Genomic DNA, 18,077 nt, shown 5'->3' with positions numbered 1-18,077 from the left:
AATGGCAAAACTCATGTCTCAAAATGGATTGGAACTGGGCAGTGGATCTCTGGAATGATACAGTCACTGCGTATTTCCTCAGGCACATTGCTCTCTCTGAATTACAGAACTGAAGAGATGGAAGAGACCCCAAGGGTCATCTAGTCCAGTTCCCTGTAATGCAGGAATCCTGCCCACAGCCATCCCTGGGTGGGCTCAAACAGCCAGATGAAATGACCCATTGTTCTACAAAAATATATACATTCAAGCATCTGTACATTATAACATGTTATAGAAATGATTAGCAACAAGAAGTTTGGATATCTATACAAACCTACCTTATTCCTAATTTTGATGCGTTGATAAAGGTATTCAGGGAAGGGCTTCCGGGGAATGAAACGGCCCATTCCTTTACTTACATGGAGATTTCCGTCTTCAAACACAATCTTCCCTTGGCTAATGACTATGAGGGGAGCACCGTGACATTCCATGCCTTCAAATATATTATATTCAACAGCCTGCAAGGGGGAGACCAGAACATGCAGTTAATTCTCATTTACTGATAGGCATGAATGATTTATACTACATTAAATTGTAGAAGGTGTTAAACATGATAGTTAATTTTCTTTAATAGTCAGGGAGTCAAAACCATTAAAACGTCACGGTGTGGTGGCACAAAGTGGCAGCAATGATGGCAGGTTTCGGCAAAGTCTCACCGGAAATTGGCACAGAAGCTGGTGGCGCTTTTCTGCCAGTGGGGTGCTGCCTTGGGGGCTTCTGTCATCCAAGGTGGGTGCTTCACCCCGCCTCACAGGTGGGCCGGCCCTGCTGCCTGTGTATCTTTGATGGTAGCAGCACTGGCATCCATTCTCTAGACACAACTGGGTGACGCACACATGCAGTAAGGAGCAATTGGGCACATATTGTGCTGCCGTGGTTGAGGGTATTTTTTGACAGCCTGCAGCAATAGTGCCTTAAGTAGTTCTCAAAAAAATTGAAGAGCTTTTCCTCTTACCGACTTATGGCTTTTGGCTGTGATGGTCTTCGCCTTCTCTGGGTCCCAGATCACAATGTCAGCATCCGAACCCACAGCGATTCTACCCTTTCGCGGATAGAGGTTAAAGATTTTGGCTGCATTGGTACTAGTAATGGCAACAAACTGGTTTTCATCCATTTTACCTGAAGACTAAGATAAATTTTCCATGAGTAACGTATCTTAAGAATAGTGGTATATGTGTACATACAACAGAGATTAGAGGTGGTGGTCAACAAAATTTTACTCAGAGTACATCTAAGTCACTGGAAACAAATGGACAAGATCTGCCATTAAATCATCAGTATTCTTTCCTGCAGCAAATTAAGAGCCACCAGGAATATGTATGCAGATGTAGACAGGTATTAGATTTAGTGGCTCTTCCTGGAATTAGTTCTGGATTTATTTATTTTTTTAAAAAAGGTAACTGAGTTAAAAAAAATAATTCTTAACATACCAGCAGATGGCAAATGAAACTAGCAGTTGAGACTTGGAATTCAGAGGGGCAAAATGCCAGACAAATTGCATGGCAGGTGGAAGAAGCCTGTTGATTTGCTTAGTTATAGTGGCTATTGTGGGTAAAATGACTTTTTGGCCCTGTTAGAATAAAGGATGATGACTGGGCTATTTGTCCTTCCCCAACCTGGTGCCCGCTACTAAATCTGGAGCACAACTGCCATAAACTCCAGCTAGCCTAGCCAGTGGCCTAGGTTGATGTGAGTTGTAGCTCAATACAACCGGACCACACCAGGTTAGTGAAGGCTGACCGAAGATGTTAAGCTCTGAAGGAGGCTGCCACCAGAACAAGGAGTGGAGCAAGTAGAGATTGTAAGGGAAGATAAAGGCAAAAGACCCCTGGATGGTTAAGTCCAGTCAAAGGCGACTATGGGGTGCGGTGCTCATCTCACTTCAGGCCAAGGGAGCTGGTGTTTGTCCACAGACAGCTTTTCAGGTCATGTGGCCAGCAGGACAAAACCACTTCTGGCACAACGGGACACCGTGACAGAAGACAGAGCACACAGAAATGCCGTTTACCTTCCTGCCGCAGCAGTACCTATTTATCTACTTGCACTGGTGTGCTTTCAAACTGCTAGGTTAGCAGGAGCTGGGAGGGAGCAGCAGGAGTTCACCCCGTTGCAGGGATTTGAACCGCCAACCTTCTGATCGGCAAGTCCAAGAGACTCAGTAGTTTAGACCACAGCGCCACCTGCGTCCCTTTTAAGCAGAGATGAAGCGTGGGGGAGGGGCGAGATGATGGTGCTGATGGATACAAGAGAGATTGCTGGGAGGAGACGGAGGAAGCATCACTTAAGATCTTGGGACTATGTGAGTATTCAGCTTCCAGAAGCTGCCACAATATTCATGGGGCATACAAGTAGTACTTGGGAATAGGGGCAATGAGATAGGCTTGGTTTCAAAGGGGAAAAAAAGAACAATGTGCCTCAGTGAGCAAGAGAATAGGCTAACCAAGCTGCAGAGGCAAGGGGAGAAAACCACTGAGAGCTTGACACTGCCCCCAGCACCTCGTTTCGGGCAGGTCTCACCACATGCATGAACTTGGTGCAAAGGACCCACAGATGACTTCAACAACTGGGGTCCAAGTACCTTTGGGATTGCCTGAGTCCCTATGCTCCACCACAATCGCTCAGATCAGGGTGGTCCAATATGTGGCCCACGAGGCCTTTTGTGGTGGCTCCAGGCAGGGCCTAGGAAGTGCTTTCCCAGCTTTGGAAAGGAGGTGGGATGGCTCTAGGACCCTGCCAGAGCCCTTATGCCCCATTCCCAAAGCCAGCCAAATGTTTACTGGGCTTTGGGAAGGGGTCCCCTTGGCTCGGTGCCCAGTGTGGGGGAACTGGTTACGCTGCCCTAAATCCAGTGCTGCCACCCCCTTATACTTCTGCAAACCTTGGGTTTATCCCAAGCCTGCTGATTCTGTGTGTGTGTGTGTGTGTGTGTGTGTGTGTGTGTAGTTGTTTTGGCAATGCAAGTGACAGCACCGACAGAATTGAATTGGGAGTAGAAGAAATAATGATAATATCAGCATTTTAACTGAGTCCAGAAGCAGACTGGTAACTAGCAGTGCTGTCTTACCCATAGGCGCTAGGGGTATGGGGCACCCAGGTGCCAGGCTCTCAGGGGCACCAGGCCGAGAGTCCGGGGCCCGAGAGTTGAGTCCAGAAAAGGGTCTGGAGTGCCGCGGCAGGCTCTTCTGCTGTGGGCAGCTCTAAGCCGCGAGTTTAGGGGTGACTGAGCCAGCAAGGCGCTGAGGCGGCCGGCTGGCTGGCTCCACCCTCCTGCATGCCTGGGACTGGGCAACCTGGGGGGGGGGGCACCGGGTGGATCTTTGTACCCCAGCACCGCATATGCTTAAGACAGCCCTGGTAACTAGTGCCACTGATGTGTGGTGGTGCAAAGCTTCTGTCTCCCATAAACATTTTGGCAGCCACACTTTGTACAAAAACGAAGTTTCCTGGTCGCCTTTAAATGCAGTTCCAGCATCATAGTAGAGCATTACAGCAGCTCAGGCTGGCGGAGTTGTGTGCCCTGAGGCCCCGGTGTGTGAGTGCAAATAAAAGGCCCTGGGTGTTGGCCCACTGACCTCAGCCCCCTCTAGCTAAGAGTTAGATTTGGAAATCTCTGAGCAGTACAAGGCAGGACCTGGTGTGAAGCAGCGGTTGCCTTTGCTTACCACACACTTATCCCAGACCACGGTCATTCTTTCTTCAATTCCATTTACTCCTTCTGGAATCAGAGTGAAGTTGTCCTTTCCAACCGCTTTCTGGGCTGTGCTATAGGTACAGTGGGCACTTCCAGTCACTTGCAGGTCACCACTGAAGGAACATAGAGGGGAGACAGAAATATTTTTAAAGCCTGGAGGCAAGGATGTGGGTTGCTTACCATTTGTGTTTTTAGCTATTGGTGCCACACATTCATTCAGGAATGTATATTCTATGGTTAACTACTGCTTTTCAATTCTGTTAACCTCTCATGTCTCTGCTTCCACATTCACATCAATACTATTTTCCAAAGTATTGTTCTTTGAGTATCTTTCCTAGTGTTTTTCAGGTCTCTGTAACAGCAGCAGTAAGGCAAACCAAAGTGAAACTGAACAGCAATTTTGTTTACAGATTATTTTTTTAAAAGCTCACTCTATACAATCATCCCACTAAGGACCTAGTTAGATGTTCCATGGGAGGCCTGTGAACCATCTGATGACGGACTGATTGATTGATTTGTACTGAAAAGCAGTCACAGAAGACTGCCAGTTTGAGTGGATGGGGATGAGGCTATTTCATCCTTTTCCTTCCTGTCACTTAAAACCATCCTTTCCAAGCCGATTTCCCTATCAAAGGGGAAGAGGGTAAGCTGCCTGGGGTAATTCTCAACAGGGAAAGGTCAGGAAGGGAAAGGGCTAAGCAGACTCCTCCCCCTGTGGTGGGGATGTCACATGTCTCCTGCATAATGTCTAATTTCACTCTGAGCTAAATACAGTATTTGCTATTCCCTTACAAACAAGAACAAATCTGACAATAATCAAACCACAGCAAAATACTTGTCTGTTATTACATATTACTTCTGCACTTTAGCTCACATCCAAGCGGCTCAAGGACTCCCTGGCTGAATTGGTGGTTTACAAGCAGTTGCAGTTTAATACCATGCTAAAAGTGAGGTCAAATGATCAGGTGTTGTAGGATCCAGACTCAGGGGCGGTGAGGTCACAAATGCTGCAGCCTTGGCCCAATTTTTGCTCCAATAATGTGTCCCGTCTGTCCCCAGGCTGGCAGTGATTGGTTCCCCGAAAACAAGAGCACCTTGGGGAATGGAAACACACAACTGATTATACCATCCTTTTAATTTATTTTTTAAATTTATATACCACCCTTCATCCGAAGATCACAGGGTGGTTCAAAACATAAAAATACAAAATGAGAACACAAATTACAAAATAGACAAAAGCAAACTAATCACCCCACCTCCCACAAACACATTTAAAAGGACATAGTATGTTAATCAACCAAAGGCCTGATTAAAGAGAAAAGTTTTTGCCCGGTACCTAAAGATATGGAAGGAGGGCACCAGGCAAGGCTCCCTGGGGATAGCATTCCCCAAACGGGGAGCCACCACAGAGAAGGCATGTTCTCATGTTGCCACCCTCCAGATCTCTCGTGGAGGAGGCACACGAAGGAAGGCCTTAGATGATGATCACAGGGTCTGAACTGGTTCACATGGGAAGAGACAGTCCTTGAGGTATTGCAGTTGTGAGCCATTTAAGATTTTATGGGTCAAAACCAGCACTTTGAATTGAGCCCAGAAACTAATCGGCAGTCAGTGCAGCCAGGCCAGGATCCGTGTAATATGCTTAACCTTTCATGCTCTGGTGAGCAACCTGGACACCAAATTCTGAACCAGCTGAAGTTTCCAAACCATCCTCAGGTAGCCCTATGTATAACGAGTTGCAGCAATCTTACCTAGAGATCACCAGACCATAGATGACAGAAGTTAGGTTTTCCGGTCTAAGGAAACCAGGTTGGGGAACCAGGTTGGGCAACAGCGGTATGGCAGCGCTCCGCCTCCCCACTGTCCCCCGAGCTTATGGGGCCGGCCGATGTCTGTCCGGCGCGAGGGGCGTGAGGGGTGCTCTGCTTCAGGGTGCCCCTCGCGCCGGGCGGCAGGCTGCTATCCGCTGCGTGGGGAGCCCTGCGGGACCTCCCGCGGGCTCCCCAAGCTTGCTGATAGCTTCCTGAAGCCTGGAGAGCAAGAGGGGTCGGTGCGCACTCCAAGCTTCAGCGAAAGCCTGTATTTGCCCCATAGAGTAGTCTCTAAGGTGCTACTGGAAATATTTTTTTTATTTTGTTTCGACTATGGCAGACCAACACAGCTACCTACCTGTAACTAGAACTTTGTGTTTTCTGAGACATGGACTTTAGTCTGTAAAAGCTTCTGCTACAATAAATCGGTTAGCATTTAAGGTGCCACAAGTCTCTTGGTTATTTTTGCTTCTAAGTAAGTGGCAGGAACAAACAAAGAGCTCCAGAGAGAATTTGTTTCTCTACACAGCCATGGCAGCCCGAATGATATATGCTCAGAAATGGAAGAAGAGAAAACCACCAACAAAGGAGGAATAGCAGATGAAACTGATGGAGTATGCAGAATTAGCAAAATTAACTAACAGAATAAGAGAACAGGAAGAAGGAGCCTTTAAGGAAGATTGGAAAATGTTTGTAGAAGATTTGAATAATTATTGTAAACAAGTTAAAATGTTAGCAGGGTTAGAGTAAATTCAGCAGTTTAATTAAGTGAAGATTTAATGAGAAAGGAGATAAAATAAAATATATGGAGTAATTAGAATATGCACTAGTAATGGATAACTAAAACAAACCATGGAGGAGGGGAAGGAAAGTAAATGATTATGGTTATATTGATTTGAATTTGAAAATCTGTAATAGAAAATTATAGATATATACAATTATATAAAATTATAGATATATAAAGAGCTCCAGAGAGACCTGTTTAAACAGAATAAAATATTTCCTCACCAGAAGAGGGGTGGTCCAAAAGAACCAAAAAGAAAGAACCAGCTCAGAGCATTCAACATCCCTTTAGCTTCTCTGTCATTACCATTTTACGTTCTTAGTGATTCCTGCTGGTTCCCACATAGGTACAGTGGTGCCCCGCAAGACGAATGCCTCGTAAGACGAAAAACGCACAAGACGAAAGAGTTTTCCGTTTTTTGAGTCGTTCCGCAAGACGAATTTCCCTATGGGCTTGCTTCGCAAGACGAAACGTCTTGCGAGTTCTTGCGAGTTTGTTTCCTTTTTCTTAAAGCCGCTAAGCCGTTAATAGCTGCTAAGCCGCTAAGCCGCTAATAGCCGTGCTTCGCAAGACGAAAAAACCGCAAGACGAAGAGACTCGCGGAACGGATTAATTTCGTCTTGTGAGGCACCACTGTATTCATCACTTGATGACTCACTGCAGTATCAAGTAGCAATTTGCAAGGATAAATGAGGCAGCGCTCAACCAGCACCACAGACAGCAATGGGAGCTCACCCCGTCGCGGGGATTTGAACCGCCGACCTTCTGATCAGCAAGCCTTAGGCTCTGTGGTTTAGACCACAGCGGGGATTTGAACCGCCGACCTTCTGATCAGCAAGCCTTAGGCTCTGTGGTTTAGACCACAGCGGGGATTTGAACCGCCGACCTTCTGATCAGCAAGCCTTAGGCTCTGTGGTTTAGACCACAGCGGGGATTTGAACCGCCGACCTTCTGATCAGCAAGCCTTAGGCTCTGTGGTTTAGACCACAGCGCCACGCGCGTTCATAAATATACATAAATAGATGTTCATAAATGTACCAAGCAAACACATACAACTATGTAAACCACATGTGTGAAACCCACAGAAAAGTCCTGAAACCATTTTCTCTCTCCCAAAATGACCTCAAATATTACTCTGCAAGGTCGAAAGAAATGGGAAATTTCCCCATTGTCTCTTTCACAAATCCTGTCTTAAGGGCACATCTGGGTCAAACCACAGAGCCCAGGACTTGCCGATCAGAAGGTCGCGGTTCGAATCCCTGTGACGGGGTGAGCTCCCGTTGCTCGGTCCCTGCTCCTGCCAACCTAGCAGTTCAAAAGCACCCCGAAAATTGCAAGTAGATAAATAGGTGCCGTTCCGGCGGGAAGGTAAATGGCATTTCCGTGCACTGCTCTGGTTCGCCAGAAGCAGCTTAGTCACGCTGGCCACATGACCCAGAAGCTGTACGCCGGCTCCCTCGGCCAGTAAAGCGAGATGAGCGCCGCAACCCCAGAGTCGGTCACGACTGGACCTAATGGTCAGGGGTCCCTTTACCTTTTTAAAAATATGAATAGAGTGTAAACCTGTGACCTGGATTCAGGAATTGAGTAGTTATCATAACAAAAGAGTGGCCAGGATGCCCAGGTAATCCAATCAGGTAACCTGGCAGACAGGAAGAAACAACATACCCCCTCCTGTGTGTGGGGAGGAGCACCCTGTTGCAACAGGTTTAATAACGATCAGGCTTACTAGCTGCTTTGCTTCTCAATATTCTCTGGTTGGTCTCTGTGTTTTTTCTCCTACCGGTAGAGAACCTACAAAAAGATTCTCTATGGGCTGAGGATACCCCATAAGGGAAAAGGAGCAGTTTTTTTCTCATAACAGTATGAAAGGCTGCATTCTGTACCTTTCTTTCTAGCCAGTGAAATGATGTCAGCTGCACTCTTGCTCATGACCTTGGTGATATACAACGGACAGTTGATGCGACTAGCTATGGTGATGGCTCGGAAAACAGCTTCTGCTTCAAGCTTAAATAAGGAAAGAAATTCAGTCAAAGTAACTTCATCATTACCTTGCAATTTTTCACACAGGTATTTCCCAGATTCCAGCCACTTTCCTCTTCTGCTTTATGAACAGTTCCTCATCCCTCAACCCCCTTCCTCTTTTAACTGACTTACAAAAATATAACCTTTCCTGCTACTTCACGCTTTGCTTTTTCTCCAAGCAGAATTAATTTGAAGCTATACACAAATTTCAGAATACTGCTTACATAAAAAAGGATTTCTCACCCCTGATCTAAATGGCATGAATGGCTCAAGGTGGTACCTGAAAAAACTCCTACGACTTCAAAAACATTAAAAACTGAATGTAATCAGCTTGCCACCTTGCAAGCAACTGCTATACTGAAGTGTTCATCAGCAGAGCGACCCCTTTAATATTCTCATAGAAGTCAATGGAACATTTGCAGGTGATCAGCTTCAAGGCCACTGCTTAAAATTTTGTTATTAAGGTGTTCTGTACAGTGGTACCTCACAAGACGAATGCCTTGGAAGACGAAAAACTCGCAAGACGAAAGAGTTTTTCGTTTTTTGAGCTGCTTCGCAAGACGAATTTCCCTATGGGCTTGCTTCGCAAGACGAAAACGTCTTGCAAGTTTGTTTCCTTTTTCTTAAAACCGCTTGAAGAGGTGCAGTTGCGACTTGACCATGCTTCACAAGACGAAAAATTCGCAAGACGAAAAAACTCGCAGAACGAATTAATTTTGTCTTGCGAGGCACCACTGTATTGAGGTATTATTATCACAGAATCACAAAGTGATGTGAAGTGCTTATGGATTTCTCTTGGTTTGGTTAGTTCTGCTAGAAAAAAATTGTAGAAACTTTAACGCATGGCTCCTGCAGCCCTTAGACTGAACTTGAACACAGCTCTCACCTCCTCTGGCCTGCTCAAGGCGTGGCCCTCTGGTCCAGTGATGCCCATCTCCAGCATACGCTTTTGTTCCTGAGGAGGTAATAGACAAAAGTTGATGGCCAACAGGTTACAAATACCGGTATATCAATTGATATGTATCAAAAGTCTCTCGTATACACTGTATTCAGTCATGTCTGTTGGTTAAGGAACGATATTTATTGTTAGCATTTAAATACCATCCAATCAACTATGTATTCTGTGTAGTTTACAGATTTCGGATATTCCAATCTGCTTTTACTGCATAATGTTCCTGATTTATAATTTTAACTGCTACTGTTTTAACTATGTATTATGCTAGGTGCCTGTTTTATTTTTAAATTGTTTTAAACTACAGGCATGTCTGGAGGATGTGGACCATTTGGATCCCTTCCAATCAGGATTCAGGCTCCACCACGGGACAGAAACCACCCTGGTTGACTGGTCAATGATCTCTGGCAGGTTAGGGACAGAGGTGAAAGCTGTTTCCTGGTTCTGCTGGATCTCTCAGCTGCTTTTGATACCATCAACCATGGTATCCTTCTGTACCATCTAGGAAGGCTGGGAGTGGGGGGCACTGTTACGCAATGGTTCCACTCCTTCCTGGGTCACGTCCAGGAAGTCGCGTGGGGAGATGAGTGCTCAGACCCTTCAACACTCACTTGTGGGGTACCTCATGACTCCACCCTCTCTCATGCTTTTTAACATCCATATGAAACTGCTGGGAAAGGTCATCAGGTGGTTTGGGCTGGGTGTTCACCAACAGGCAGATGACACCAGCTCTACCTCTCATTTAAATCAGAAACAGTGAATGTGATGAACCTGGTCCTATGTGTCTGGAGGTGGCTGGAGGATGGACAGCAATCAATGGATTCAGGTTGAATCCTGACAAGACAGAGGTACTGCTTCTGGGGGACGGGGGGGGCAGTCAGGTGTGAAGGACTTCCTTGTCTTGAATGAGGTAACTCTGCCCCTAAAGGACCAGGTGTGCAGCCTTGGGGTTATTTTGGACTCACAGCTATCCATGGAAGCACAGCTTAATTCTGTGTCCAGGGTGGCTGTCTACCAGCTCCATCTGGTATGAAGGCTGAGACCCTTCCTGCCTGCACACTGTCTCACAGAGTGGGACATGCAACAGTTATTTCCTGCTTGCAACTACTGCAATGTGTGCTATGTGGGGCTACCTTTGAAGGTGACTCAGAAACTACAGCTAATCCGGAATGCGGCAGCTAGACTGGTGACTTGGAGGGCCACTGGGACCATATAACACCTGTCCTAAAGGATCTATGTTGGCTCCCAGAACATTTCTGAGCACAACTCAAAGTGTTGGTACTGACCTTTCAAGCCCTAAATGGCCTCAGCCCTGTATATATGAAGGAGAATCACCACCTGCATCGTTCAGCCCAGAAACTGAGGTCCAGCTCTGAGGGCCTTCTAGTGGTTCCCTCACTGTGAGAAGCAAAGTTACAAGGAACCAGGCAGAAGGCCTTCTCAGTAGTTGTCCCTGCCCTTTGGGATAGCCTCCCATCACATGTCAAAAGGCAGCCCTGTACAGGGAAGTTTTTAATGTTTAATATTTTATTGTGTTTTTTATATTTTGTTGGAAGCTGCCCATAGTGGATGGCAACCCAGTCATTTGGGCAGCATGTTGTTGTTGTTGTTGTTGTTGTTGTTGTTTGCTTTTAGCTGGAACTGTTTCTGGCCATGAATAGCACCACAAAAACTCAAAAATTAAATGAAATAAATTAAATTTATGGCAAACTCAGAGGCCCATTCGCTTATTCCACCACACCTAAAATGCACTGGTAATTATTACAGATTCTATATGCTAACTGCCTGACAGAATTTTGAAAATGTCCACCTATTCCAAGCCCTCCCTTCTTGACTGTTTCATCACTTAAGAACTACCTGGTTCTAAGCATGGACATCTAAGGCCAGGTGGCACTTGAACTGGTACCAATATGTCACATAGGTCTTTCTGGGACAGTTATGCAATAAAGAACCTATTTTTGATACTAGCATCATAATCATCGGCATCCAGTTCTGAACTTTGGGCCAAATAATAATGTCTACATGTTTTGGGTACCTTTCTGCAATCACAGCATGGCTTAAACACAGCCCAGTGTAAGCAGTCCAATCCAGAGAAAGGCTAGCATCCATTAAGTCCTGGTGAAGCACACAATTAAGCACATCTGTCCAACTGATATCAGTAGATTTTTCTATGTTCAGGATTACATCTTATTTTAATTTTTCATGGCGCCAAGTAGGGCTCATTTTCAATCACTCCCTGTCACAACCATGACATTCAGCACTCATTACATTTTGCGAGGGCTTGATGACCATTGCTACTGCCACACTGCAGTACTAATCTACAACCAAATGGGTGGATAAGATGGCAAACATCTGTGCCCAACGAATCTACCTATCAAGGGTATCAGACAGTTCAAAGAATAAATGTAGAAGAAAAGTTTTTCTCACCTGAGCTATCAAATCTCCATTTTCAGCATGGACCATGATTACAGCTCCAAGACTTTTCAGAAAAGTAAAGGCTTCATAGAGCTATATACAGTACCAAGGGAGGGGGGGAACAGTTAGCAATGACAGATTATTGTATATCCCAATTCTTTTATCCCCTTCTTTAAAACACACATGCATACAGACATTTCCTTTCATTTTAGGGTAGCACAACAGCCAAAAAAGGGTAAAACTTTATTTCACTCTGTTTCTTCATCTCGTCCCTTCTCATCAGCAAAGGAAAACACAGTGCTTGACACCAATGGGGAATTGGTTCCCTCTCCCTGTCTGCTGAAATCCTAAGAATTAACCCCACCCAGATATGCTTTGGAGTAACACATTTAGCATCACATTTACTTTGCCTCTAATTCCACCACCTTCCAGATACCGTATTTTTCGCTCTATAAGACGTACCAGACCATAAGACGCACCTAGTTTTTGGAGGAGGAAAACAAGAAAAAAAATATTCTGAATCTCAAAAGCCAGAACAACAAGAGGGATTGCTGCACAGCAATCCCTCTTGCTGTTCTGGCTTCTGGGATAGCTGCGCAGCCTGCATTCGCTCCATAAGACGCACACACATTTCCCCTTACTTTTTAGGAGGGAAAAAGTGAGTCTTATAGAGCAAAAAATACGGTAAGTTTGACAGGAACCTGAACATTAAAAAAAATAAAAATCTGTAGATGCTTTCTTGTTTATGATTTCATGAAGAGCTCACAGTTTAACTCAGATTCCCACAATTAGAAGGCAATAACTTCCACAAAGTTTTTTGCGGCAAATTATAAAAGCGATAAAGTCCCATCAAGATTAGAATGGATTAAAAAAATGGCTGAATACGTGGAATTAGATAGCATGTCAGAAGAGGTAAGTTTTAAAAATATACTTGAAAAATAATAATAGTAGTTTAAGGTCATACGCAGCGTTCGAATAATTTCAATAGCAGTGTTGAAAATGTGGTAAAACCAATGAATGGATTAAGGGATATTGAAATTGAACAAAACTCATTATGCAATGGCAGCGAACAATTAATACAGAATCTGTAATAAGGAATAGACGGGAAGTCTGGCGCATAGAAAAAGACCACTTATTTTATGTTTTGAAGGTTATTAGTTGATGTATTAATTCTCTTTTTTTCTTTGGTGGTGATGAAATTTATTTTCTTTTTCTGTATGGTGTGTCAATGTGAACGGTAACAATAAAATTTAAAAAGAAGAAGAAGAGGGCAAGAACTTCTAAAACGATTCCAAAGCATTTTTTCTTGGAGAAAAAGTAGGAACAAAAACCAAGCCAACTCTTGATTAGATGCTAAATGCATGTATTAAATGTGCATAGTTCTTGTTCTCTAAAGAGCAGTAGAACTGGGAGCACAGCACACAGGGAGGGGGGCAGGCTACTGTCCTGCTAAGCCTCCCCCCCCCAGCCCTTTCCAGAAGCTGCTATAAGTCTTGGGAGGATAATTCCCTCACAAGACTAGCAGCCGCTTCCAGGAAGGGGTAAATTGTGGGTGTGTGGAAAGGATTAATCCCACTTCCCCAAATTCTGTAGTCCCAGTCCTGCCCAGAGGCCTCACAGCTACACGTTAAATAACAAAAATAGTGCACATTAAACATTTACAAGCATTTGTAAATGTTTAATATTCTAAAGCAAGTTCTGGATATGCATGTGAAGATACTCCTTGAAAATGTGAGGCCATACCAGTCATGGTGCTGGAAATGACATGTTTCCAGACTCCAAATTCGTGTTTGCAATAGATTCTGCCATAATGTTATGCTTTAACTGTAATATGCACAATACATTCATCACAATTTCAATTAAAAACTGTGTTAGCCCACCTGAAACTCATGACTCCAAAGGTATAACAACAGAGAGGGTGTTCAGTAACTTTCATTTCAGAGGAAGGAGAGGGACATGACTGCTCATATTTCAACACACACCCATCCCAAACTTAAGCTTAATTCAAAAGCATGGATCTCAATTAGAAGAGTTCCTGGGAATCAGAGATCTCATATGAAAATGCACAGATTACCTGGCTGTCAGTCATTTGGTAGAGATCTTTGTAGACCATGTAGACTTGAAAAGAATTAACACCTATTTACAGGGGAAAAAGTATTCAGAATAAAGCGAATGTGCATTTTTTTAGCATTCTGAAACAGTTACCTTCATAAATATTCATATTAGTACTGTTTATGTTAAAATAGTTTTAATTTATTTTTTATTACTTGTTTAAAATCTTTCTCTGTTACCTCCCATATCATCTCAAAGTTGTATACAATATTTAAAAATATATCAAACATTAAAATACAGAAAGATAATGCAAATGAAAATATAAGGCAGTGTTAAAAATATGCTATATTCAGGTCAAGCACCAGTGAATGCTGGGAGCACAGCTGTTTTTTTGGGTTTTTTAAAGGCAGGGAAGGTGGATGCTTTGTGCAGATGCCGCCACAGAAAATACGATGACAGATGCACAAATGGCTACTTCTATTTTAAGCTTAATAGTCCAACTAGTTCACTTTCTGCTTGCAAAGTCAAGTTAATGATCAGATCCTGTTAAGAGTGCAAGCTCCTGGCAGAAAATAAAAATGCTAGTTACGTGCAGCTGTCTTTTAAGAAAGTGTTGTCTCCGCTTTTATTTCACAGTTCTTTTTCCTGATTCACAAAGTGTTCGGTGGCTTAGCCCAGGCATAGACCACCACTAGACCACAAGCCACATTTATTATTATTATTATTATTATTATTAACCCAGCCACTCTGGGCAACTACCAACAAAGATTAAAAATACATTAAAATGTCACACATTAAAAACTTCCCTAAACAAGACTGCCTTCAGATGTCTTCTAAATGTCAGGTAGTTGTTTATCTCTTTGACATCTGATGGGAGGGCGTTCCACAGGGTGGGCACCCACCACCAAGAAGGCCCTCTGCCTGGTTCCCTGGAACCTCACTTCTTGCAGAGAGGGAACCACCAGAAGGCCCTCAGCGCTGGACCTCAGTGTCCAGGAAGAACGATGGGGGTGGAGACGCTCCTTCAGGAAGAGCTGTCAGACACCAGACTTAAGAGGATGGTATACTGAGTTACGGAGAGAAGCAGTGTTAAGTGAATGAACTTGGGCTTTATGAGTGCAACAAGCTATTTGTAAAAATACCACGTTTGAGAATGAATGGAATTTTTAAATAAGTTTTTGGAATGCAAAAACAGGATAGACGGTGATACAAGAGACAGGGAGCACAGAGATGTGTATCCAAGGGTACTAAAGGAGCTTGCAGATGTGATCTTCAAGAATTCTTGGAGCAGGTGAGGTCCCTGAGGACTGGAAGAGGACAAATATTGTCCTCATCTCCAAAAAGGGGGTGGGGAGAAGATACAGGTAAGTACTGACCGATCAACTTGACATCGATACCAGGAATGTCCTAGAACAGATTATTAAACAGTCTGCAAGAACTTATAAAAGGATGCTGTGATTAGTAAGACCCAGCATGGGTTTCTCAAAAACAAATCATGCCAGAAAAAAAATATAATTTATTTATTTCTTTTATAGAATTGCAAGCTTGGTAGATCAGGGGAATGCTGTGGACGTTGTGTATCATGATTTCAGTAAGGTTTTTGACAATGTCCCCCATATTTTTATCTTTATCTCTTCATCTGACTATTCTGCTAGACTGTTACTAACCTTTATCTTGTACCAGGATATCCAGCTCTTCCCTGATTCCATCATACCAGTTGGTGATATCCACATGGAGAGAGTAATCGCAACAGGATTTGGTGTCTGCTGCCTCGTGCCACTTTTCAAAGGAGGTTAATAGACTGGAGCTGGGTTCAGGAAGTACATGGTCAACTGAAATGAGGATGAAGTGTTTGTTAATAGGCAAATAAAGTTCAGTCCACATTTTACCTACAGATGCAATAGTACATGAAACAAAACAGGTCCTGAAACCTCTTGTTTCATTGCCACGCTGTTTTTGAAGGGCTTAAATAATAATAATAATAATAATAATAATAATAATAATAATAATAATTTATTTATACCCCGCCCATCTGGCTGAGTCTCCCCAGTTACTCTGGGCGGCTCCCAATCAAATGTTAAAAACAATACAGCATTAGATATTAAAAACTTCCCTAAACAGGGCTGCCTTCAGATGGCTTTTAAAGATAGGATAACTGCTTATTTCCTTCACATCTGAAGGGAGGGTGTTCCACAGGGTGGGCGCCACTACCGAGAAGGCCCTCTGTCTGGTTCCCTGTAACCTCACTTGTCGCAATGAGGGAACCGCCAGAAGGCCCTCGGCACTGGGCCTCGGTGTCCGGGCTGAACGATGGGGGTGGAGACGCTCCTTCAGGTATACTGGACCGAGGCCGTTTAGGGCTTTAAAGGTCAGCACCAACACTTTGAATTGTGCTCGGAAACGTACTGGGAACCAATGCAGATCTCTCAGGACTGGTGTTATGTGGTCCCAGCGGCCACTCCCAGTCACCAGTCTAGCTGCCGCATTCTGGATTAATTGCAGTTTCCGGGTCACCTTCAAAGGTAGCCCCATGTAGAGTGTATTGCAGTAGTCCAAGTGGGAGATAACTAGAGCATGCACCACTCTGGCGAGACAGTCGGCGGGCAGGTAGGGTCTTAGTCAGCGCACCAGGTGGAGCTGGTAGACAGCTGCCCTGGACACAGAATTAACCTGCACCTCCATGGACAGCTGTGAGTCCAGAATGACTCCCAGGCTGCGCACCTGGTCCTTCAGGGGCACAGTTACCCCATTCAGGAACAGGGAATCCCCCACACCAGCCCGCCCCCTGTCCCCCCAAAACAGTACTTCTGTTTTGTCAGGATTCAACCTCAATCTGTTAGCTGCCATCCATCCTCCAACCGCCTCTAGTTGTTTCTCTGTGCAAGGAAGAACTATTTCAATTAACTTAAGTTTGATATTGCCTATTTCTTCTGAAAAGCAGGACACTGAGCTGACTAAGCCAGTAAGAATAGGTCATCGCCTAAGAAATATGTGCAGCCTTGGCCAATGCACACTTAGGAGTAAGCACCAAAGTGGCCCACGTTGGAAGCAACACCAAGCCATAGGGTTGTTGTTGTTTTTAGCATAACCCCAGCCTGTCTGCATGCCTGAACCCCAGCAGGCACACTAGCCATACTATGCTTGAGACAGCAAACTAGGATCATAAATCACAGTTTGTTGTTATGCCCGTACTGACATCCTGGCTTAATCATAGCTTGTTGTCTTGCTTTGCCCCTGCTGCCCACCCAACTGCTGAGAATAAAATAGCCTGAAAATGAAGCCACTCTCAATGGCACTTTCACACACTGCTCTCTTCTCTCTTCCTAGAAATAGGCTCCTTTTCCCACCTAGCTCCTCACTGACAAATTCTCTCGCCCAGCTTCACTGTTTAGCTCCACTGCAGTCTTTCAGTTTTTTATATAAATAGACTACATTCATCTAACAAGGGGCATATGCTGAAATAACACCTTTTGCCAATCATTCTCAACAGTTTTGTTTATTTTATTTATTACCTGATTTATATGTTACTTTTTAGGGTGCAACAGCCACTTCAAGACAATGTCCAAAATTTATGACTTAATAATAATAATAACAATAATAATAACAATAGCAACAACAACAACAACAACAACAACAATAAGGCATTATACCTGCTTAAAACTGAACAATAGCCACTAAAACATTAAAATATTTTTTTAAAGCAACAGCAGATAATAAAAAGACAGAAAATGTTTTAGTAGATTCTTAGACATTTCCAAAGATGGGGTCACTCATACTTTCCAAGGGAGAGCGTTCATAACTATAGGGCCACCACCTGAAAGGTCCTGTATCTGGTACCCATCAGACTAATGCAGGGCCTCAGAAGCGGATCTGAAAGCCCAGGAAAGCTCATATAGATGCAAGTGGCCCTTCAGATAAGTTGGTACCAGCATTCTTGTTGCTATGTTCTGTACCAACTGGTTTCCTAACAGTCTTTAAAAACAGTCCCATAAGGAGCATATTACAGTGATACAGAGGATGTATCACTGAGCTAAGCTCAAATTTTCTGCACATGGCCACAAGTAAACCAGTCAAAGCCGGTGTGATCACACACTAAGATGAAATGTAAAGTGTTTTACCGACGTTATGACACTAAAACTGCTAAGTGGGATCATACTCAGTTTTGGAGCGCATTGTTATCAGTATCCTGAGGACAGCCAGCTCTGTTTCTCATTTTCATCTTCTGCAGGTGAGGCAGTGGATGTGTTGAACTGTTGCCTGGTCACAAAGGACCAATGGACTGAAGTTTAACCTAGACAAGACTGAGAT

The 18,077-nt window shown here is 44.0% G+C and overlaps 2 protein-coding genes across 3 annotated transcripts in view; one reads left to right on the top strand and one right to left on the bottom strand.

The window, feature by feature from the left end:
• WFS1 (wolframin ER transmembrane glycoprotein) overlaps positions 1-18,077 on the top strand; it is a 198,981-nt gene that overhangs the window by 36,561 nt on the left and 144,343 nt on the right. The gene's annotated exons all lie outside the window — the stretch shown is intronic.
• The window catches only part of CRMP1 (collapsin response mediator protein 1), a 36,555-nt gene that overhangs the window by 4,915 nt on the left and 13,563 nt on the right, over positions 1-18,077 (bottom strand). For both annotated transcript variants that reach the window (XM_081019967.1, XM_081019968.1), the window contains exons 4-12: positions 15,437-15,601; positions 13,792-13,853; positions 11,730-11,810; positions 9,237-9,305; positions 8,212-8,332; positions 4,668-4,824; positions 3,702-3,843; positions 995-1,165; positions 318-497 (exon numbers count right to left, since the gene is read on the bottom strand). In XM_081019967.1, the coding sequence (XP_080876093.1) occupies positions 318-497; positions 995-1,165; positions 3,702-3,843; positions 4,668-4,824; positions 8,212-8,332; positions 9,237-9,305; positions 11,730-11,810; positions 13,792-13,853; positions 15,437-15,601 (1,148 nt within the window). The remainder of the gene's footprint in view (positions 1-317; positions 498-994; positions 1,166-3,701; positions 3,844-4,667; positions 4,825-8,211; positions 8,333-9,236; positions 9,306-11,729; positions 11,811-13,791; positions 13,854-15,436; positions 15,602-18,077) is intronic.

This window comes from Podarcis pityusensis, assembly GCF_964106645.2.
Source record: "Podarcis pityusensis genome assembly, chromosome: 9".
Taxonomy (NCBI): Eukaryota; Metazoa; Chordata; class Lepidosauria; order Squamata; family Lacertidae; genus Podarcis; species Podarcis pityusensis.
This window is presented reverse-complemented; position numbering and strand designations above follow the sequence as displayed.